Below are 23191 nucleotides of genomic sequence, written 5' to 3' on the forward strand. Positions count from 1 at the left end.
GTTTATTTTTTGTTGCCTGTACCTTTGAAATAATATCCAAGAAATCACTGCCAATTTCAATGTTGTGAAGAGTTATGACCCAGGTTTTCTTCTAAAAGTTTATAGTCTTATGATGTAAATCTAGGTGTTTTATCTATTTTTAGTTAACATTTGAATATGGTGTTAGGTAAGGGTCCAATTTTATTCTTTTTCATGTAATTATTATTTTTCAACAATATTTAGTGAAAGGATCATTATTTTCTTTACCAAATGTTCTTGGAAACCTTGTCAAAAATAACTTGACCATACATGGAAGAATTTATTTCTAGGTTTTTATTTTACTCCACTGGTTTATATATCTGCCTTTATAGCAGTACTACCCTGTTTAAATTAATGTAGCTTTATAAGGTTTGAAGTCAGAAAATGTACATCTTCTAGCTTTGTTCTTTTCTGAGAATGTTTTGGGTATTTAGAGTTCATATTTCATGTTAGGAAAGATTTTTTTCTTGAAAAAAATGTATGATAGTTTCACCTTAAAAAAAGAAAAAAAATCCTCTGGTAAGAAAGAAAGCAAAAAGAAATATTGAAATGTTATCTCTAAGTGATCAAAAGTTTGATATCAAACAAAAGAATCTGTTATGTGAGATTATCATTGTTAATTTTGGATAAATTGCTATAATATTAGATTTCAACCACTAAGCCAAGCATGGGAAGGAAGAACCGGGAGGGAATGGTGGGGTGTGGGGGCTACAGAAGGTTTTATCCCATTACGATGTGCACCAATAAAAATAAAAAATAAATAGGTGGATACAAGCAGCATGATAAAAAAATCACTTTTTAAAAGCAGAAATTTCAATTTTATTGATTAACCATGAGATGTTTATATTATGGGAAGGAGTAAAAAAATTGAAAACAATGTATACTTTTGGTAAAAAAAAAAAAAAACAACATTGTTCTGCTTCCTTCCATATGATACCAATTGGAAACAGTAATTCTTTCTCCAGGATTTTTAGAAGGAATACACTTCTGCCAAGAGTTTCCCAAGAGAGAACATGACCTGACTAATCTTTGGAAGCCTTTTAATCTTTGGAAGCCTTTTTTCAGCTTCTTAGAACTATAAAATGCTTCTGTGGAATAATTCTGTAGTTTTCTTGTTGGAACCTGGAAATTATAGTTCATGCAATTCTTTTGAATTTCTGAAGTAATAAAAGCCTTACATCAAACATATTTAACCAAAGTTACCAGGGTTAACAGTTTTTTTATTACTTATTTGTATCTCTCACTGATATGGTTTCAGGAATAGGAATGGTCATTATAAGAACAGTAATGTCTGTTTCTGGAGCTCGGATATGACCTCTATTCTCTCTGGATTCTGGGTCCCACTCCTATCTTCTGTGCCTACTCCTCTCCCATCACTTTTATTGCTCCCTAAAACAATATTTACAATACTTGGGGATCTAACCAGGGATACACTACCACTGAGCTACATCCCTAGCATTTATTTTTAAATTTTGAGACAGCATCTTACTAAGTTGCTGAGGGTCTTGATAAGATGCTAAGATTTGACTTGTACTTGTGAACCTCCTGCCTCAGCCCTACGAATTACTTGGGATTACAGGCATGTGGCAATTTATCTGACTCCAAAAGGGTACTTTATGCCTTTGAGGAATTTGAAGAGATATTGTAAAGATTCCTTTCCCTGGGTCATTTACCTTACTTTCCATGTTCTGCCAAGCCTAAGCATGCTAGAATTGTGAAGAAAATTGGTTATGAAAAGGTATCATTTCATGCCTACAGAAATGGCCTTTGGATTACCTGTGCATAGCTTGCCTTTTCTGGTATAAATAGCTGTGAACTGACTACCTCAGCACTCACAGCACTTTTCATCTTTCTTAAATTACTTACAAAACCATTTTGAAATAATTTTGTTCTTTAGTTTTTCACTGGGAGCTGTGAAAATCAATATCCTGCTACATGTGTCTTTAGATAATTCATGTGGTTTGTATAAAATAGTGAACATCTATACCCTAGCTTTCGAGAAGACTCAAATATTAGTGACTCTGTATTGGGTGAGACTTAAGGCCCATCTAGTATGCTGCAAGTTTGTCCTTTAGCCAGAAATCTATCAGTAACTTTCTATCACTAAAATATCTGTTTTGTTTTCAAGCTAGTTGGACTAGGAGGGTGCTCATTTTTGGCATGGAGATTGGGTCACAGGAAGACCCAAAATTAGGTTAGTCGAATCCTTAGGAGGTAGGCAGCTATTTAATGTGTGGTCTCAGAACACCATCTACCCAAACTGAACAGTGAATCCATGCACACGTCTTTTACTACCTCGTTAAAGCCCTTACAATTCTATATTTTGTTTTTAGCTAAAGTTTTCTTACTAAGTCATTAATTTCTTAAATTTACAGTAAAAACAAGGTACTACATTATATTCAGCACTTAGCACAGCACTGGCAGAAATGAATAGGACAAAATGTTTTCTTTCAGAAGTTTACAGAATTGTGAAGAAGACAAATACATAAACAGATAATACTGTTATATGATTGGTACTATACTAGTGCTATATACAAAGTAATATGTGAGCAGAAGGGATTGTGGGAATAGCTCAGCTTAGGGAAGTGAATATTTGAGCAGGTTATACTATTTTCCAGATTGTGCTAGAAAGAAGAAACAATATGTCCCATTTTCTCTGTAGCTTCTGCATATTAGGGAGAACATATGATTTCTTATTTTTTGTGACTGACTAATCTCACTTAGCATGATGTTCCCCAGTTTCATCCATTTTTCTGTAATTGATGCAAATAAGGTGACCTAACTGAGGGGGATAGGAGGAGGAAGAGGGAAATTCCTTAATGTACATGATGTACATTCACAAACATATTAAAATCAATCACTAAGCCAAACATGAGAAGGAGGGAAGGGGAAGGGAATGGGGTGGGAATTGGAGAAGGGCTGAGTGATGTGTACATGTATGCCTCTACCATCTTGCACTCCATTAAGATGTATGACTACAATGCACCAATAAAAAACTAAAAAAAGAAACAATATGTGTGAAAACAAAAGGGGTACCAGTGGGGCTGTGGATGTTGTTCAGTGGTAGAGAGTCTGCCTAACATGTACAAACCTCTGGCTTCAATTTCCAGCACTGCAAAATAGGGGGGCACAGTACACATGGCATAGTAAAAGTACCAAATAGTTACACTAGAGAGCACTATGGGTGGATGGTGGTTTACTTGGATACTGAAGGATCTCGTATGTCATGCTAAGTTAGGATTTGATCCTGAAAGTAATGAGATTCCACTGAAGCTTTTATGAAAGTGTGAAATAATGGAAAAATCACTATTTGGAAGTAGTAGAGGGGCAAGATCAGGAAAATCAGTTAGCAGGACGGCACACAAATAATGAGAGCCTGAAATTGACTCAGTGGTAGTGGGACTATAGAAGAGGGTCACGGTGATGAGATGTGGAGTGGTGATGATGAGAGAGAATTCAAAATGAAGTTTCTGCTTTGGGAAAAAGGAAGTACCATTAATTCTGCATGGGAACATAGGTATAAAAGAAGTTTTCCTGGAAAAGATGAATAAATTCAGAGTTCAGAACATTGAGTTTGAGGTCCAGATAAGACATCATAGCAAAGGTTTTTAGGAGTAAACAAGACTGAATCTACAACTGGGGAGAGGTATAAGGGCCTCTGGCAAGCCCATATAAAATTGTGACTATTTTGCCTAGTGAGGCATTTTCAATTATTAGAAAAATTGGATATGTTTAGGAAACAAAGCTGGTTTGTCTTTTATCCTATAAATTCATGGAATTTAGGGCAGGAAGCACTCCTTTTATTCTCAGGAAGCTTGGAGATTCCAAAGGACTGGGTAAGGTCATGTTTTAAGGCCTAGAAGGTTCCTGTCAGAGAGGTGGCCACTGTTAAAATCCAAGCATCGCTTGTTAGAAGGAATATTTTTTAGAAGTGTATTGTGGTTGTCCCTGGTATAGAAACCTACCTGCAAGGAATTTAAGATCTACCAGAACATCTAACTGATAAACTGGGCATCATTTTATTTTCTTACATACTTCACAAGGTCCTGAAGAGATTAAGGGATTTGTGTTAAGAGATGAGCAGGAAGGAAACATATGAATGTTTTGCGGATCTCTGGCCAAAGCCAATGTAGGATGTGATTTGTGTCTTCATAACCCTCCCAAGGAAAGGACATTTAAAAGGAGTTCTAGTGCCCTTCAGAAAGTACCTTTTTCTTACTGTTTCTAACTGCTGAAACTAATGTTCCAATTTCTGTTATTTTCCATTTCCCACATCCCACAAGACCAAACTCCCATGTTAAGTCTTTTATATTTGAAATACATACTATATTTTTCTTTTCATTATTATAAGTTGACTGATAAAAACTTAAGTTTAAAAGTTTTCATTGGCCACTAAGTAAATGGATAATTCTGAGTATATTATTTAATTTTTATACCTTTATCTTTGTCTCTGATGACAAGAAAAAATAATGCCTATACTGAAGAACTGTTGCAAATTGTAGTAAGAGGGAGAGAATGGAATGGGAAGTGTAGAAGAGTTAAAAGAGTGATGTATGCATGCTTGCTTTAATCATCTTGCACCCCATTAAGATATATGATTACAAGGTACCAATAAAAAAATAAAATAAGGTGGTATATTTTATGCTCTAGGGATGTAGTAGCACTAAAACTATATTATTAGGAGCTACCTTAATAATAGATATTTCAATTTTATTTTGTTTTATGTCTAATATATTGATTGTATATATAACATAGCAAATTTAACTGAGTTAATACTTTGTGTGAAGCAACAAAGAGTTAATCCATCTGATTAAAAAAGAAGTTTTAGTTTCATTATAAATGTAAGTCTGAAAATAACCTACAGATTTTTGGAACACTAAAGAATCACTCTGTCTTCAATTTATTTACATGTCTCTGCTGCCCCTCTAAACTATAAACTTACTAAGGGAATATATTTTGTCTCATTTACTTTAATAATCCCAGTAATGCCCCAACATAGAAGTCCTGTATCCAGGAATTAATTGCAGAATAATGGAGTTTATTCCCTCATTTCACAGATGTGGAATTTGAGGACCAGAAAGGCTATGTGACTTGAACATGATCACACAAGTACTTAAGTAAGTTGAGAACTGATGTTCTGATTTGATTTTGCTTTTCTTCCATACTTTTAATTCACTGTTCATTTGTCACAATGGCATTATTCATGTGGGATGATAATTGTGTCATTAACTAAACTCTTGCCATGTTCCTTTGAGTTCTCTGCTTGACTAGAATCCAATCTTGGCCCACAGAGGCTTGAACAAAACATTAGCATAGTATCCAACATCTCAAACATGTTTTGCTCACCCTAAAGTGCCTGAGAAAAATCAAGGCTGCCCAAAGAACTGTTTATTCCAGCCAATACCTGAATTCAAGGCCTGTCTCTCAGACTCTGTGGGAGGGCAGGAGCCTGACTTAATGGTGCACCGATTAACAAACCAAGAAGAGTTTCATATTGATATGAAGAGGCTTCACATAAACTTCTTCCTACTCTATGATTTTTACCTTCCCCAATTCTCCTGAGTCCCCATCCATCCCTCTCTCACTCCTTCTACTTCTAAAATACCCATTCATTTCTGTACAAGCTGGAGGTGAGTTCTGTGTATGCTGAATGCTCCCCTTATTGCAAAATCATATCACTGATTAAAATTTCTCCTTAACTTTTTAGTCTATATCTGTGTTTATCTTTGCCATAGTTAGGGACTGACAGAATGTTCCTGGAGAACTTTCCTCCATTTCTGAGCATTCCTTCTGACCTAATGAATGTATAGTGGCCCTTGAGGTTATCCTCTAAAAGTCAGGGACAGAATGCCAGTGCTCTGAATGGTTCTGTCTATGAGAAGGTAAATATGGCCCTAATAGGCTACTGTGCAATTTGTATCAATCTCTATCTGGAGAAACCTCTGAACATCATCCATGAATTCATCTAAGCCTTTATTTTTTGGGGGGCAGCTATTTATATTTTCAGTCTAATCCACAGCTTGTTTTAATGAGTTTCATATGTTCCTTCCACTAACCTGTTGTGAGAAGTAGAGCTTCCTCTATTTGTATTAAACTCACCTCCGTAGTCTATATGTTGGTAAAGTGCGCGCACACACACACACACACACACACACACACACATACACACACACAATCAGGCACAAATGCACATGTCTTAATTGGGAAAATGACTTCACTATTATTTGTTATATGTGTTTATAAGCATATTAAACATTCAAATGATCTCCAGTTCCATCCATTTTCCCACAAATGAAATATTTTGTTCTTAATGGCTGAGTAAATTACATTGTGTACATATCCCATAGTTTTATAATCCATTCACCTGTTGATGGACATATTGGCTGGTTCCATAGTTTGGCAATTGTGAATTGTGTGGCTATGAATATAAATATGCATGCATTAGTTTGGTAGTTTGGTTTCCATTCTTTTGAGTAGACACCCAGAAGTGGTATTGCTAGATCATATGGTAGGTTCATTCCCATTCTTCTGAGGATCCTCCATACTGTTTTCCAAAGTGATTGCACTAATTTGTAATCCCACAAACAATGTATTAGAGTTCCCACTTCTCCACATCCTCATCAGCATTTGTTGTTGTTTGTGTTTTGAATGATTGACATTCTAATTGGAGATAAATGAGATTAGTCAGTCATAAAAAGTAAAAAATTGGTTGCTCTCCCTACTGTGTTGAAGCTAGGGAGAAAAAGGGTCATAAGAGAAACTCTAGACAAAGAAGGAGAAATAATTGATGAGCAAATAAGGTGATTTAACTGAAGGGGTTGGGAGGGGAAAGAGGGAAATTCCTTAATGTACATGGGTGTAGATTCACAAACATATCAAATTCAATCAGTAAGCCAAACATGAGGAGGGAGGGGGGAGGGATTGGGGTGGGAGTTGGAGAAGGGCTAAATGAGTGATGTATGCATGTATGCCTCTACCCTCTTGTACTCCATAAAGATTTATAACTACAATGCACCAATAAAAATTTAAATATTAAAATGAAAGGGAGCTGAAGTAATGTAATTGAAAGCAAATATATTGGCAGCTAATTACTCCAAGGAGAATGGTATAAATCCTGACAAAACAGAGGCCTATTGACAGGGGAACCTGTGCATATAAATGAGAGACCTGCTATAAAGTCAGTGCCTAGCCAAGTGCTGCCTGCCTGCAGTGAAGTTGAAGCACCTTCTAAAAGTTCAGTCTGGCCCAAGAACAGATCCTGTCAGCCTCCTCACCTGACATGATCTTAATTAGCCTCTGTTGTACTGCTGGGAAGGCCCACTGAGGCAGTTAGCACCAGATAATTAATCAGATTGTTTGTGGAATCGACAAAAGCAGGAGAGCAACTGACTCTGGCAACTTATTGATTGTAAAAGATCCAAGAAGATTGGAAGTAAAGTGTTCCTGCTTTGCGCCTCTCCTCTTTCACCTCAAATGAAGGTGCAAAGACGTTGGAAGGCAAAATGATTTGTGCTCTACCTCACCCTCTTTCTCTCCCTCCTCCCAGGTCTACAATCTATGGAAGCCCTAAGATCTATACAATTTTTAGTTGAGACATCATGTGTAGCTGTGTTGATATCAAACAACACATATGACAGAAAGAGGGAGGGGGAAAGAGGGAAAGAGAGAGAGAGAGAGAGAAAGAGAGAGAGAGAGAGAGAGAGAGAGAGAGAGAGAGAGAGAGAGAGAGAGAGAATACTGCTGGATTTTTTGTAAATTGTACTTTTGCTTCAGGATTTGTTGGAGAAATGAAATTTGCCAGTATTTACTTCCCTCCCTTTGTTTATTGCCTATTTTAATAGCCTTATAATCACTTTCCATTTAGTAAAAGGAACATTGTTCCTTTTTCTGATTTTTCTTTTAATTGTGTTTCTTGCCCTGAGATCTGACATTTGAGAAAACTGATGGAAATATCATGTAGTTTTGGTTTTAGATCCCAACTTGGTTTCTGTAATCAAGGCAAGGTCATTACTAGGGTAGGTCATTACTGTAGTAGGTTCAGAAGCAACTTATTCTACAAACTCATCCCTGACTAATCCAGCCCCTCCTGCCATAAATTCTTTCTTTCTTGGACTCCCATTGGACTTGAAATCTGTACCACACCATCTAGTTCTTACCTTAAGCTATTTTGTGCTAATATTTGCTTCATAAACATTAATCTTAACCCATCTTCCCAACCATGATGTATGTTCTTCAGAGTCAAAGATTCTGACTCTTATTGATCATAGCTGTTACTACTGATGTAGGCATAGTAAAAGACACTGATTGATTGCCACATTGGTTCAATGATGGCTCCTTGAGGAGTGTGTGCAACTGTGCCCTTGACCTGCTGCTTCCTTGGCACTATGAATATTTTGTGCCAGATACTTCTTTCCTTGGAGGAGGATACTGTCTGGTGGATTGTAGAATGTGTAACAGCATTTCTGGCCTCTATTCACTACTAAAATATTTCTAGGGATTACCAAATGTTTCCTAGGGGGGGAAATGACCTCCTCCCTCCCTCCCTAGTGAGGAGTAATATTCCATAATTCCAAAATAAAATAAGAAGTAAAATTCATTGTGCATATTCCACTTGAATGTAGAGGCTTTCCATGAATTCTCTTATTTAACTTCCATGGTAACTCTGTCTTTGCTTTAATTATTGTCTAAAGGGTTCCCAGGGACAAACCCCAAAGTCATAGTTGCAGGTATATATCAAAGTCTATCATTTCCCTTAAGAAACATTTAGAAGAACCTTTCAAGGGCCTCACAGGCTCAAACTAAGAATTTACAGGACACTCCAGCTAACCATTGATTGTATGAGATACTTATTCATTGAGATGTAGTTACTTCTTCAGGGAATTTGATGAAGGGGTTAATTCCTCAAGGAATTTGATAAGCAATGGAATGTCAGAACAAAAGCAACCCTGCAAGCTGTCATCTGATTTTTATCAGAGATGTGAGTGCCATTCCAAATAGCTAATGCATGGTAGGGGGTCTAGAGATGTATTTCTTTTGCTTATAAAATGACAATCTCAGAAAGCAGGATTTGTAGCTAGTCCACTGAAGAAAAATTCCTACCTGAATTCCTGATCAGTCATCTTGCAAACAATGCACTTGGTTACAAGAGACACAGAGTAAAAGAAGGTGGATATGCCAGTGTAGATTTGTCCTTCTAGGGCGGAAGCACAGACTCAAAGCACATCTGATGACCCAAGAGAGAAAGTTTGACATTTTAGTTTAATGTGTCTTTGGAGAAGTATGTAGTTCTGGTTGTGAAGTAAATTCAATCTCAAAATCACTGCCACCAAGGAGTTAATGATATATTAAAATTAGTCATGGCATACATTGGGGAAATATTCTACTTATGGAAACTAACTCTATAGAAAAACTGCCTTTATGAGTCTGAGCTGTAAATATTACAATAAATAGAATCTAATCACAGTGAGGCCTTTTTTCAGCTTTGCATGACAGCTGTAAAATATGACAGTATTTATTAATAGTCACTGCAGTCTAACTGCAGAATTGGAGTGCTTCAGCCAAATATGTGAAGCTAGTGAAAGAACAATCTCCACAGTAACTAAATATTCAGCTTTTGAAAGGATATTTTAGTGTCATGTGGTTTTTCCCCTGATACTGATATCCCAACCCTAGAAACAAGCCATGAAGCTAATAACCTTTGTGGAGAGGAAGTGTTTAAATGATAATTTATCTCAAGAGCCAGCAACAAATTGCACAGCACTTCTTTTTCCATGCCCCAAAGCAGTCAAAGACATGAAAATCGAAGCATTAAAAATATGACAGCTTTGGTATTTTCATTTTCAATGAAACTCTCATTACAGACATATGTAAAGTCTTTTATTCACAATCTAGTTCAAATATTCATTCACTATTATTATTGTGCAGGCTCTTGAGATGTTCTCATAGTTGAAGACTCATCACAATAGATTAGGCAGACTGAAGAAAATACCAAATGTCTCAGGTACTGTCAACTCTTATTATTGCTGCTCAAACAGGGGAATTTAGGATCTGTCTCTCACAGGATAATGTACTCTCTGGGCCCTCCTAATTTATTCAGATGTAAAAAGTAGCTTGAATTTCAATAAAAACTCTCTTGACTTCACTTCTCCCAGAAGGCAAATGGACATGACTAGAATTGGAACCATCTGTTAACTTTGTACATGCTTTAATGAGTTCTTAAAGTGCAGGAGAAAAAATCCATGATAGTTTGTCTTTCTTTTTAATGAAGATACCTGCTACTCATAGTACTTGGCAGGAACTCAAAGAAGCATGAGATAGTGATCCATTCTTGGTCACTCCTTGATTTTTTTAAATAAGAAATAGCTCCTTACCAAAGAGGGTTTGCAGGTTCATATCTTTCTGTGCTATGGAATCTGACTTTCTCTGGATAGGAATATATGTTTTCCCTTTGTTTCAGAATCAGATAGTCACTCAGCACTATGATGTGCACCAATGAGCAAGCCTACCTTCTACCAGCATTTAGAACTCTGACTTTTGGATGTTGAGAGTGTAAATTAGTGGTAAAGTGCTTGCCTAGCATGCATGAGGCCCTGATTTCAAACTCCAACATTGCATAAAATGAAAACCAAATAAATAACAGAACTTGTCCTTTTCTGATCTCACCTTTGGAGCTCATCTGTCCCTTAACCTGAATCTTTTTACCTCCTCCCTGATCCCTAATCCCTCAGTACTATAGGACATTGTATTTGTGGATACCAGTCTTTGAGAAGGAAATTGACAAGTGGGTGGTATCCACAGGTAAACAATAAATATGGGGAGGGTCTGAGTACCAGGTATTTTGAAGAATGGCTGAAGGGAATAAGTGATAGGTGTTTTCAGGTGTCAAAAGCATGGGAGGTAGTATGTCAGCCAGTGTAAAGCACTGTGAAATGGGCAGATCTAGGTGAGAATCTAGTTTCATTGCTTTGGAGCTGTGTAATCCTAGAAATGATCATTTAATGTTTTTATGCCTTGGTTTACTCAGTTGCAAAGATGCAGATATGCTATGCGAATTAAATGTGTTAGCCTATAAACTCAGGGCCTAGTATAATAAGTGCTTAAGAAATGGCAGCTGATTTTTATCAAAATAAGGTAATAAAATGATGCAAATAACAGAAATGCATGCATGTTTGTGGAGAGAAAGAGTGAAGAAAGTGAGAAAAGGATAAAGTGAATAGAGAGGTGGAATATAAGGATGAAGAGATAGAGCAAGAGTGGGATTTTGTGCTTTATTTGGAAAGCATAATTGAATGGAAGGAATGAGGATAGGTTGTGTAAGTAGTTGTAAATGGCCATTTGCAGGAAGGTGTGCAGAACTGAAGCTCTGTTTGTCTATCAATAGGACTCCAAATACAGCCAGTCTGAAAGGACTCACAGTCCTCTGAGGAAATGTCTTTTTCTCCTTGTCTTGGGGAGTCTTTTGACCACTTAAATCCTCTAGTACCTTTAAAATTTCTCCACTCTCCTAGCTATCTGGTAACCTTTATTTTTTCCACAAGATATTGGCTCTAATGAATGCATGTGTCATTGGTGGGTGTGGGAATAGCTGGTTTAAAAATTATTTTTTTGCCAGGTCCCTGAGATAAATCACTGTTTCTGTAGCAAGACTGTAAACTCCTCAAAGGCAGGAGTTAACTGCTTACTTAATTCTGCTGCTTTGAAATCCCGCCAGTAGACTAGCACAAACTAGAGGTAGGGAAAGTTTGTTGATTGATGGGGTAATTGTTAAACCTCCCATGTTCCTGTCACAACCTTGGAAAGAAAATAGAAAGATCTGTTAGAAGGCTGTTGACTTCCAGAGTTACTTGGGAGCTGAGTAGGGAGTTTCAGTTTGAGAAAGGAAGACAGCAGGAGTTTATTAAACACTGGTAAGAAGGTAGGGACTAGTTGCCTCAAAGGTCACCTTGAGGTATTATCTCATTATCTAAGCAGAGAATTGCAGCTGGCTCAGATTCTTTCATCTCTGTGGGTCTTGCCCATTGAAGCAAAGGAGAGTTATCAGGTGCATGAGAATCTGGCTGTAATTCTCAAGTATGTCACTGTTGTGGGGCAGTGACACAGAGAAGTATGCCACTTAAACCCAAAAGATAGGCCTAGTAATTGGAAGAAGTGGCCATCTCTCTGGGCTAGTTTGACTTTCCATAGGAAGGCATGTGAGGAAAGAAACTCCCAAACTGGACTCATAGTGCCCGAGATCTCTGAAGCAAAGTTTATATCACAGAGCATAGAATAATGGTTACAGGGACTGGGACTGGAAGGTTGGGGAAAGATTGGTCAATGAGTACACAGTTACAGTTAGACAAGAGGGATAAGTTCTGATTGCACAGTGAGGTCCTTACAGTTAACATTAATGTACAGTATATTTAAAATTATTTAGAAGTAAGGTTTTTGAATGCTCTCACCATGGAGAAAGTGATAAATGTATGAGGTGATAGACATGCCAATTACCCTGATTTGATAATTACACAATGTATACATGTATCAAATGTCACACTGTATCTTGTAAATATATACAGTTGTGTGTTAATTAAAAATAATAATAATAAAAAGAAAGGTGTATTTTGTATTAAGGTTTTATTTCAACAGAAGCCCCTGGCCTGAATAGAAATTTCCTCTTCCCTGGATGAAGTAACATGAGTCATTAGTGGCCATAATAAATTGGCATGAATAAATTGGTGAACCAATCTGTTGTCACTAACAGAGAAAGACTATTAATTAATGTGAACAAATTGTAGGACAGGAAAGTTTTTATGAAAGTGTAGAGGCAGGTTGAGGTTTGGCTTCTGCCAGGGAAGGCAGGTGTAGATGTGTAGATGTGGCCCATAGTAATAGTCACTGGTAAATAAGGATTAGAGGGTTCAATAAATTGAGGACAAATAACAGAATAAAACCCATGTTTTTTTCAAGAATGAAACTTTCATGTGTATTGTATCAAGAGCATAATTTTCAACCTTGCATAAGTAAAACAAGGTGGTAGTTTAATAACAAAGTGAAGTGATCAACTGTAACCTTAACCAGACTTTTTCTGCAGACAGAAATAAGAGCCAATAAATCCTTGAAATACAGTCAATGATTCATAATTCCAGAGAAAAATTACCCTGTTGGTGCTACACATGTTTTAAATGACCTCACATATATGACCCATTTCATAGGTCCTCATTCTTCCCTGACCTTGCATAGTAGTCACACCATGTGTATACTTAACTTAATTGAATATTCTCCTTCTCTCTGTTTTCCATCTCTCTTATAATATATATAGTACTGGGGATGGAACCCAGGAGCATTCAGCATTCTCCCTCTGACCTACACCCCCAACCTTATTTTCTTTCTCTCTCTCTTTCTTTCTTTCTTTCTTTCTTTCTTTCTTTCTTTCTTTCTTTCTTTCTTTCTTTTCTTTCTTTTCTTTATTTCTTTCTTGTGGTACTGGGAATGGAACTGAGAGGCATTGCATCTCCAAGCTACAGCTCCAGCCCTATATTTTTAGTCTTATTTACTTTTGAAATAGGGTCTCACTGAGTTGCAAAGGGCCTCACTAAGTAGCTAAGGTTGTCCATGAACAGGGATCATCCAGTCTCAGCCTCCCAAATGCTGGGATTACAAGTGTGCACTACCATGCCTAGCTAAAATTATACTTTTATGCTGTAATTTTTACCCATAAATGTTGTTATTAAAGACATATATGTTTATTGTGTAAAATAAGAAACTATAGAGAAAATACTTCATTGAATAGTTTAAAGAACAGTACAAAATGGTTTACTAAATTGGATGTGCCTTCCTGTCTTCCTCCATCCCTCCATCCCTCTCTCCCTCTTCCCTTCCTACCTTCCTTCTTCACCTCTTTCCTATATCCTTTCTTTTGTCTCTTTTTCTCTTCCTCTTTCTTTTTCCAGTTCCTTTAGCCCAGTCTTGAAATATCGACATTAGCTTTTTCTTGATGAGTCAGTAAAGGAGGCTGAAATTGGTACTGTGCTATGTATCATGAGAGGCACAAAGTATAAATTCAGGGGCTTACCAGACTGTGAAGAAGGGCCTGAGAAAGTATATAGCAGACTTAATGAACTTATAATGGAAAAAGGTTATTTTGAGTGCTAAGTAAATGACATGGGCCAAAGGGTCCTGGTTCTCTTGCCCACCCACCTCAAAAAATTATATCACTATCTTATCCAATCTCTCAAACCAAAAGCTTACTAGGCCTCCACAAGCCTTTCCTTTCCTTTATTTCCTACAGTCATTTTGTCCTCAAGTTCAGTTGTTTTTGTTTCCAAAATATATTTCAGCTCCACACACTTTTCTCCATCTCCAGCATAGTTTAATCTGCCATCATTTTCACCTGGATGACCACAATAGGTTTTTAATTGATTTTTCTTCTTTTACCACACTTTGTTCTCTTTCAATTATTGTACATAGAATAAGGTCTACACTTTTCATCATGGTTCCTGTTCACACTCAATGGCTCCTTCTATTCTTCTGTCAGGACACTTTCTACCTACTCAGTATTCTGTAGCCCTACAGCTATTCTTTCAATTCCTCAAACATGCCACAGGACTTTTGTACTTGCTATTTTTACTCTTTTCTTCTATTCTTTACCTGGCTGCCTCCTTTTAATCTTTTAGTTCCCAACTTAAATACTCCTTCTCAGTTAGACTGTAATTAAGCATCCTTTTCAAACTAGGAGCCTATCCATATTCTTCCTCTTTATTTCATAGCGCCTTATCTAAATGGGCAATTAATTTGTTACATTGCTTGATTGTTGTATATTTCTCTCATTAGAATGTAATCTTTAAGCTGGGTGTGGTGTCATATGGTTATAATCCCAGTATTTGGGAGGCTGAGATAGGAGGATCATGGTCTGCGACCAGCTTCAGCTACTTTGTGAGGCCCTTTGCAACTCAGTTTCAAAAATAAAGAATAAAAAAAGGGCTGGGGTCTAGCTCAGAGGTGAAATGCCCTTGGGTTCAATCCCCAGTACTGCAAATAAAGAATGTAAAATTTATAATTGCAGGAATCATATCTATCTTGTTTATCATTGTAATCTTTAAAATTTTTTTTATTGGTGCACTGTATTCATACATCATAATTGGGTAAAAAAAACAACGTGTGGACATACATGTACACATTGCCCATTTAGCCCCTACTCAATTCCCATCCCATACCCTCCCCATCCCTCCTTCCCATGCTTGACTTAGTGGTTGGCTTAACATTTATTGAATGAATGTGTGAATAATCATTGTGCACTGTAATGGTCAGGGAAAAACACCTTGGAGAGACAAAGTTTGAGGTGGGTTTTGAAAAATGGAAGGATGGTCAAGATTTTCTTAATCAAAGTGAAGCAGATAATTATAAATATTAGTATAAAAGTGAAGTTGATGAATTGGGCATGGTTCTGTTACATTTGGACAAAAGTGGAAAACAGGAGCAGCCTATATTAGAAGGTTGTCATGCATGTGGAGAATGGGTTTGTTAGTTGATTGAGGCATAACCATGCTGAATCATAAAGAGCACACTAATTTTTAATGTGGGAAATAGAAAGCCATTATGAATTTTGGAGCAGGTTCCTGGTATAATGTTTTGAGAAGGCTTTCCAAGAAGGAAATCAATATAAAAGTTTATGAGAAGAACTTCTCTAAAGCAGAGCACATTAACCCCACCAAAGGCTACAGTGAGAAGAAATATGTACTAACATGATTCTAAAAGGTTTCTGCATTCTTTTTTATTTTTATTAATATTTTTGTGGTTGTGTGCCTGGAACTCAGGGCCTGCAAAATGGTAGGCAAGTGTTCTACCACTGAGCTATACCCTTAGCTCACTAAAAAGGTTTCTTTGGAAACCTTTCTAGAATTTTTCAAACTATTTAGTGAGATGTTTTGAGAAAAATATAGGGATAAGAAATAGATATGGATGACATTTGGTTCCTTGCTCTAATTGAGAATTAATGAGCAGCAATGGGTCACAGGAGATGAGGAGAGAATACATTAATCATGTATCTGTTTTGAATGAATTAGAGTTACAGTATTAGTAGAAATGGTATTTAGTTTTGAAATAGTTTTAAGAATGAAGTTGCTGTTTATTTCTGAAAGCTGTATTGCTGTGCACTAGGTAGCATTATATATAGTGCAGGGGAAAAGGCTAATTCATTACCAGTGTTTGAACAAAATGAAATATATTACAATTTAGCAAATTTCAAATTAGAACATTCAAATTAGTTTGGTACATTAGTTAAATAAGATTCTGCTTGAACACACAGAGATCCTTTCTGCCCCTGGTTTCCACCCTTTTCCAGTCTCCCTGCTCCATCTCCCTCCTCTCTGGTGATCTGCAGCTTATATTCCTCAAGCCTAGCTTCCTTAACAAGCTTTCTCAGAAAATTCTACTTTTTGGAAGGTCTGCCTTTTTGTAATTCTGCAATTCTAGGGTTTTTATTTTGAGGGGGATGGAGGGGGTACTAGAAATTGAATCCAGAGAATTCTACCTCTGTGCTATGACTTCAAACATTTTATTATTTGTTTTGAAACAAAATCTTGCTAAGTTACTGAGGCTTGCCTTGAACTTGTGATTTACCTGCTTCAGCCTCCCTGGGATTATAGGCATGTGCCACCATACTATGCCTCTATTCACAATTAATAAAGCAATCGGAATCAACAGTGTAATATTCAACTTGATTTTATTTTGTGATGTTCAATAATTTTTATGAGTATCTTTTTCTGTCCACCTCTATTGGAACAATATTATATATGTATTTATCACAGGATTGGAACAAATTATTATGGGTTGATAATGGCTTATAGAATTGATTGGCTAACTGATAGTATATAAGTTAGGGTTAATAGCAAGATACAAAGTGTTCTATGCCTAGCAGAATATCTAAAAATCATGGAAGCATATAATATTACATCAAGAGGGAATATACCTTTAATGAAGAGACCAAAGTCAAGAAAGCTTCTGTGAGCTTGTCAATATCAAGGAACTAGTTAGTGGTAGTGCTTAGAATAGAACTCTGAGCTAGGCGTGGTGGTGCATGCTTGTAATCCCAGTTGGGAGGCTGAGACAGGAGGATCGCACAGGTTCGAAGCCAGTCTCAGCTACTTAGTGAGGCTCTCAGCAACTTAATGAGACCCTGTTTCCAAATAAAGTATAAAATAGGTCTGAGAGTATAGCCTGGAGAAAAGCCCCCATTTGGGTTCCACCCCCATTACCACCAAATAAATAAATAAATAAATAAATAATAGAACTCTGGTGTCCTGCTCCAGGTTCATGTAATTCGGTACAATTTTGGAGGTAAATACCACAGGCAAAAACAGGCTTAAGTATTTCCTGATAGAACCTAATGATGAAGTGAAATTAAAGGGAAGACATATTTGTTTTGCCAAGAATTAAATGACCTTTCAAGTTAAATTATGTAGACGACCTCCTCTCCAGTCGTCCCTCAGGAATATAGGCCTTCAATTTTTTCCTTTCTTCCCTGAGTGTGAAAGTCATGAGTCAAAAAGAACCATCCATAGTCTATGATTTGGATATGTTATGATTTGGATATAGAATGTACTCTGGAAAAGTTCATGAATAGGCAATAAAAATGTTTGGAGGTGAAATTATTGAATCAGGAAGGTTATAATCTTATTAGTGAATGAATTCATTGACAGATTCATAATTTTAAATGTATTTATAGGGTGGTAAAATAGGCATGTGAGACACGATAGGTTATTCGTGGTGTAGTTCTGGAACTACAGGCTCCCTCCTCCCTTGCTTTCTGCTTCTGGCCACCATGATGTTAGAGTGGGGTCCTTTAACACACCCTGCTGCTGTTTCTGTTGACATTTATGTCTAGGAACTAGCCATATATATTAAAACCTCTTAAACTGTGAACTCAAATAAACCTTTATTTCTCTAAGTTATGTTTGTCAGGTATTTAGATCACAGCATTGAGAATGGTGACAGAAACACAGGCAAATGACTGATAAAGAAACATAATGTTCTGAGCTGTTGTGGTGATAGAATCCTTTGGTTTTACTGAGGAACTACTTAAAATTAACTAGGTTTTAGAGTCCATTTATCTGAATTATGATATATGTGTTTTAGTTAATTAATTAATACACCTTACTGTATAGTGTTCAAGATTAATAGGATTTGGCCTCAATATATTATCTCAGTATTAGAAAAATTAACCATGCCCAAAGCCCAGTTTAGCCAGTCTACACTCATTCCTTAGTAATAAGTGACACCCTGTTAACTGAGGACCTAATGTGATCTGGTGAAACAAGTCCTGAAAACAAGAGACATTGCCACCAGTTCCATATCTACAGTTTAATCACTGTGTGAAAGAGCACATCTCTTCCTTAGGTTTCAGCTATCTCATCTATATAGGAGGTTAATTATTGTTAATGATGGGATTAATTTAAAATGTAATCCCATCAGCATAGGCCTTTGGGAATTTTGGACCAGAGAGAGCCTTTGAGAAGAGGGATTATTTTCCAACATTGATGTCTCAATCAGTAGTGTACCCCAAACTGCTTTTCAATGAGGACATATATGGCTTGAAAGATTAGATTCCAAAATAAGCATTGCTTAATTTTTATGTATTATGCCTTGATTTATTTTGAACATTAAATACATCTTAAGAAGAGTGTTAGATTTTATTTTTTGGAAGAAAATGGCACATGAATTGAAGAAGAGCACATGCTACTATTACATGAATATCCCAGGAGGAGTAGATGCATCTTCTTACCTCGTTCTGTGTCATAGAGATACACAAACTTCTCCCATTTGTAGTGACCCAGAAGGCTCAGAATAGCACCCTTCAAGGCTGGGCGCATTTGGATGACAAATTGAACGTCTGCATCAGTAGGAAAGCTGGGTGTGATAAAAGACGTGTGCAGAGCCCCACAGAAGGAGGTCAGGGTATTCATTGACATCTGGTCATAGAATCCAAAGATGGCATACACCCCTCTTGAGAACTGGGAGCAGACTGTAATGAGAAAAGGAGAAAGAAATGTCAAGAGGCCCAGTGTCCCTTGCTGTGGCTTGCAGATCTGGAAATTCAATGTACAGTTAGGCTCAAAATTACAATCCTTGAATGAAAACCAAAATCTCATAAAATTTCTAGAGGTCATTGAAGGCTCAGTTGTCCAGTAGGAGAAAAGTAAGAAAGGGAAGAGTTTATCTGAAATAGTTACATATTGTGTAAGTCTACCATGAGCAGGAAGAAGCTAAGACTTGAGAAAGGAAGAGGTGAAGATATTTTTGCCCTCTTTCAGCAAACCAGTCAGGTTACCTCCCAGGCACTGGAGCTATTTATACCATTGCTGCCAAGGGACCTCTTAGTTTGGCTATGCCCCCAACAAGGTACAACTCACTTTCTGCCTCTCTAGTGCTTTTTCTTATAGGTGACAATAAAGACAGAGGATTTAGTCAGACTAATTGCTAATATGTCCACTAGGAAATGTGTAACACTTCCCAAGGTACAAAAATGCTTCAACTACAGTTATGTTATGATTAAGATCCTTAGTCCAGCTTACTAATTTGGAGAACTTACAATTCTGGATGGGCTGTGGGTAGGACTAGTCTTTCAGTGCCCACTGAATCACTCATGGTAGGTGGCTGCCTATTCCACTCCTCATAATTGGCAGTTCTATCTTGATTCTTTTGCCTTTACCTTGGATATTCATTATCTCATGTGTGAAACTTTCATTCCCCCCTCATGGTTGTCATCAGTTTTCTTTCATATCAAAGTAGGCCATGCCAGTGCCTCTTCCTTTTTCATGCTCTGATGATCATAAAAAATGTGAACCAATTTCAATATTAGTGTTTCAGGAGAACATAATTAGCAAAGCAAATCAGTTACAACCACACCGTGTGGTACATTTCCAAACCAAGTGGAAATTATCTTTAGATTATCTGCACCACTGCTCTTTTCCATTCATGTGAAGCAGACATAACAGACATAATGTGGTGTGATTAAAGAGGTCCTACATGGTCTCCCTTATTTGTTAGGAATTCCTAAATACCAATATTATGCTTACTTCAGGTTTAGAGCATTAAGAAGCATCTGTGGCTTGTAAAAGAGATTAAATAGTATCTTTTTTTTGGTGGTACTGGGGTTCTTGGAAACCCTTCCACCTCCGGGCTACACTTCCAGACCTATTTTATACTTATTTTTTTGGAAAGAGGGTCTCTTAAAGCCAGCATGGCTGGCTTCAAACCTGTGCAATCCTCCTGTCTCTGCCTCCCAAGAGTGGGGATTACAAGCATGCGCCACCACACCTGGAAAAATAGTATCTTTTAAATCCATTATCATAGTAAGATGAAATACCCAGTTAGATGCCAGAATGAGTAGAAAAGTAAAGATTAGCTTTGAAAGGAATTAATGGTTTTGGTGAAAAGAATTATAGGATCTGGAAGTCCTTCATGAAAGGAGGGTACCAAAAACAGGGATGACATTGAAAGTAGGGTGAAAGCAAGTGGAACACCATTTGACTTTTTTCTTGACCCTGTTGTGTGAGAAAGCTCTCTTCTTTTCCCTGCATTTCAATCTATGTTGACTAGGGCTACTCTCTTTTATCAGCCAAACTCATTAGTTATTGACTTGAGGATACAATTTCAAAGATTATTAGCCAGTCCATCATCTCCAATATGAATGACAATAGCCTTCAACTCAAGAAATTCTAAGGATCCTCAAAATACATGCATAGAAGCGGTCTTTATGTTAAAAGGAGAAAGCCAGCTAGAGAATGAGTCTGTGATAGTTCGTAACAGGGAGCCAAAGAAATCATTCAGAAAAAAAATTGCCTTTGGTCATTTCCAAGAGAGTTACTAAGAAAGAATTTCATTTAAAAATTAATTTTACAAATGAATAGTTTTGCAATACTAGATCAAATTTTGGCCAGTGCACATAATTTTCTATATAAAATTCTTAATAACAGATATTGTCAACAATAATAATACCAATGGCAGATAACAGTGATAACAATACTTAGCCAGGCCCTGTTACATACTACATATTCCTCATTTTTCCTCATTTTTCCTCATCTTTTTTTCCCCCTCCTCAACTCCAGAAGTCCATCAAGAGATATATAGATAAGGAATTCTCAGCTTTTAGATACTTAGAATGAGCTAAGGGACCCTAAAGATTTTTTATTCATTGCTTTTTCAAGCATAATATTTAGTGGTGGAATTTTTTCCCAAATAAATTTTTATGCAACAAAGTCCAATATATGAAGGATAATATATAAAAGAGACAAAGTGGAGCTCATGTGACTGAAGAGTATCCCACCATTCTAACTCTTTATTATAAAGAAACTGTTGTATCACAAAGAAAGCAAGTGTTTTGTACAAGGTCACACAATGAATTATGAACCACTCTCTTAAAAATGTTTGTCAGCCTTCTCTTAGCCTTCCTATTTCAGAGCTATCTAGGGTGGTATGGCTCATGATTTGCTTGGCATGAAAGGGACTTCCCTTGATGCCTAGTTTTTAGTCAAAGTAGGATAGCTGTATCTGCACAGACTTATCTGCCAACTGCTTCTCTCAGCTCTCTCGAGCTCCCAAAACAAATAACTGAGAGCTAGGGGAATATCAGTGATCTTGCAGGACTCAGGAATTTTGGGGAGGGGATATCTGTTTTCTTTTTCCTGTTTCTTAGTGACCCAAACTTATTTTGTCTCAGAAGTCTGTCTTTGGTAAAATGCTAATGGAAAGACTGTTTGTCCTGGTAATCTTATGAAGTAATAAAATGCAGAGAGAAGGGCAATAACTTCTGATACAGGTTCCAATAATTAGAAGTTTTGTAAGCTTCATTTTATTTTTATTTTTGCCACATGTGGTATTGAACTCAGGGGCATTCTACCTCTGATCTATACCCCAACACTTTTAACTTTTATTTTGAAACAGGCTCTTACTATTTTTCTGAGCCTGGTCTTGAACTTTGCTCTTCCTGTTTCAGCCTTCTAATTACTTGGATTACAGGTGTGTGCTACCACATTATACTGCAAGTTTCTTAACCTCTTTGAGTCTCAGTATACTATTGGCATTACACAGGCAGATTCTGGAGTTAACCCATATAGGTTGAAATCTTGAATTCATCACTTGTTAGGCAAGTTACTTAATATATTTGTGCCTTTGTGCCATTCTTCATCTGTAAAATTGGGATAAAAATAGTGCCTGTCTCAGCATTGCCATGAACGTTAAAATGAGTTCATTGATGGGAAGCATCTATAACAATGCCTGAAAAATAATGAATACTTAATTAATGTTGGTTATTTATTTGTTCAACAAACATTAATTGAGCACCTACTATATACTAGACAATTTTGTAGGGACTGGGAGACACAGAAATGAAAATATTATGTCATCTTGGAACTTATATTTAAGTGAAGGGAAAATACAATAAATTAGATGAATCAAATACATAGCCAGTCTCATGTGGCCAGCTGTTTTTTAGCATCCTTTGTCCCTGTTGGCTTTGTCACAATATCTTTCACATAGTAACCACTGCCTTCAATCTCAGAGTCCCCAGTAGCACAGATTTTCATTTTTATATTTTATCTGTGCATTGCAATTATGCAATTATAAAACTATAGTGAGGTTCAATGTGATAAAAACATACATACACGCAGTTATTGATGTATTTCTTTCTGCATCCCACCCTGCTCCATACTCTTTTCTCCCCACTGATGCTACTGAGATTTGTTATAATACCTTCACATATGGCCTATTTCCTATTTCAGTTCTCCTTCTTCCCCTCCCTAAATTCCTTCACCCATCAACTCTTCAGGTCTCTATCCTCATTTATTTAAGGACTCTTATGTTTCCTGTCTTATATTTATATTTAGTTTTCACAGCTTTTATTCTTGTTTACCTTCCCTATCCATTTCTATTTAAAAAAATTTTTTTAATGGTGAACTGTATTCATACATCGTAATGGGATAAAAAACTTGTGTAGACAGACATGCACACATTGCCTAGTTAGCCCCTATCCAACCCCCACCTCACTCCCTCCCCATCCCTCCTTCCCATGCTTGGATTAGTGGTTGAAATCTAATATTATAGCAATTTATCCAAAATTAACAACAATAATCTCACATAACAGATTCATTTGTCTGATATCAAGCTTTTGATGACTTAGAGATAACATTTCAATATTTCT

At 36.8% G+C, this 23191-nt stretch overlaps 1 protein-coding gene across 2 annotated transcripts in view; it reads right to left on the reverse strand.

Moving 5' to 3' along the window:
• The window catches only part of GRIA3 (glutamate ionotropic receptor AMPA type subunit 3), a gene marked incomplete at its 3' end in the record, with an annotated part of 379180 nt that overhangs the window by 263938 nt on the left and 92051 nt on the right, over nucleotides 1–23191 (reverse strand). For both annotated transcript variants that reach the window (XM_080718396.1, XM_080718397.1), the window contains exon 3: nucleotides 18776–19015. In XM_080718396.1, the coding sequence (XP_080574522.1) occupies nucleotides 18776–19015 (240 nt within the window). The remainder of the gene's footprint in view (nucleotides 1–18775; nucleotides 19016–23191) is intronic.

This window comes from Muscardinus avellanarius, assembly GCF_963383645.1.
Source record: "Muscardinus avellanarius genome assembly, chromosome: X".
Classification (NCBI taxonomy): Eukaryota; Metazoa; Chordata; class Mammalia; order Rodentia; family Gliridae; genus Muscardinus; species Muscardinus avellanarius.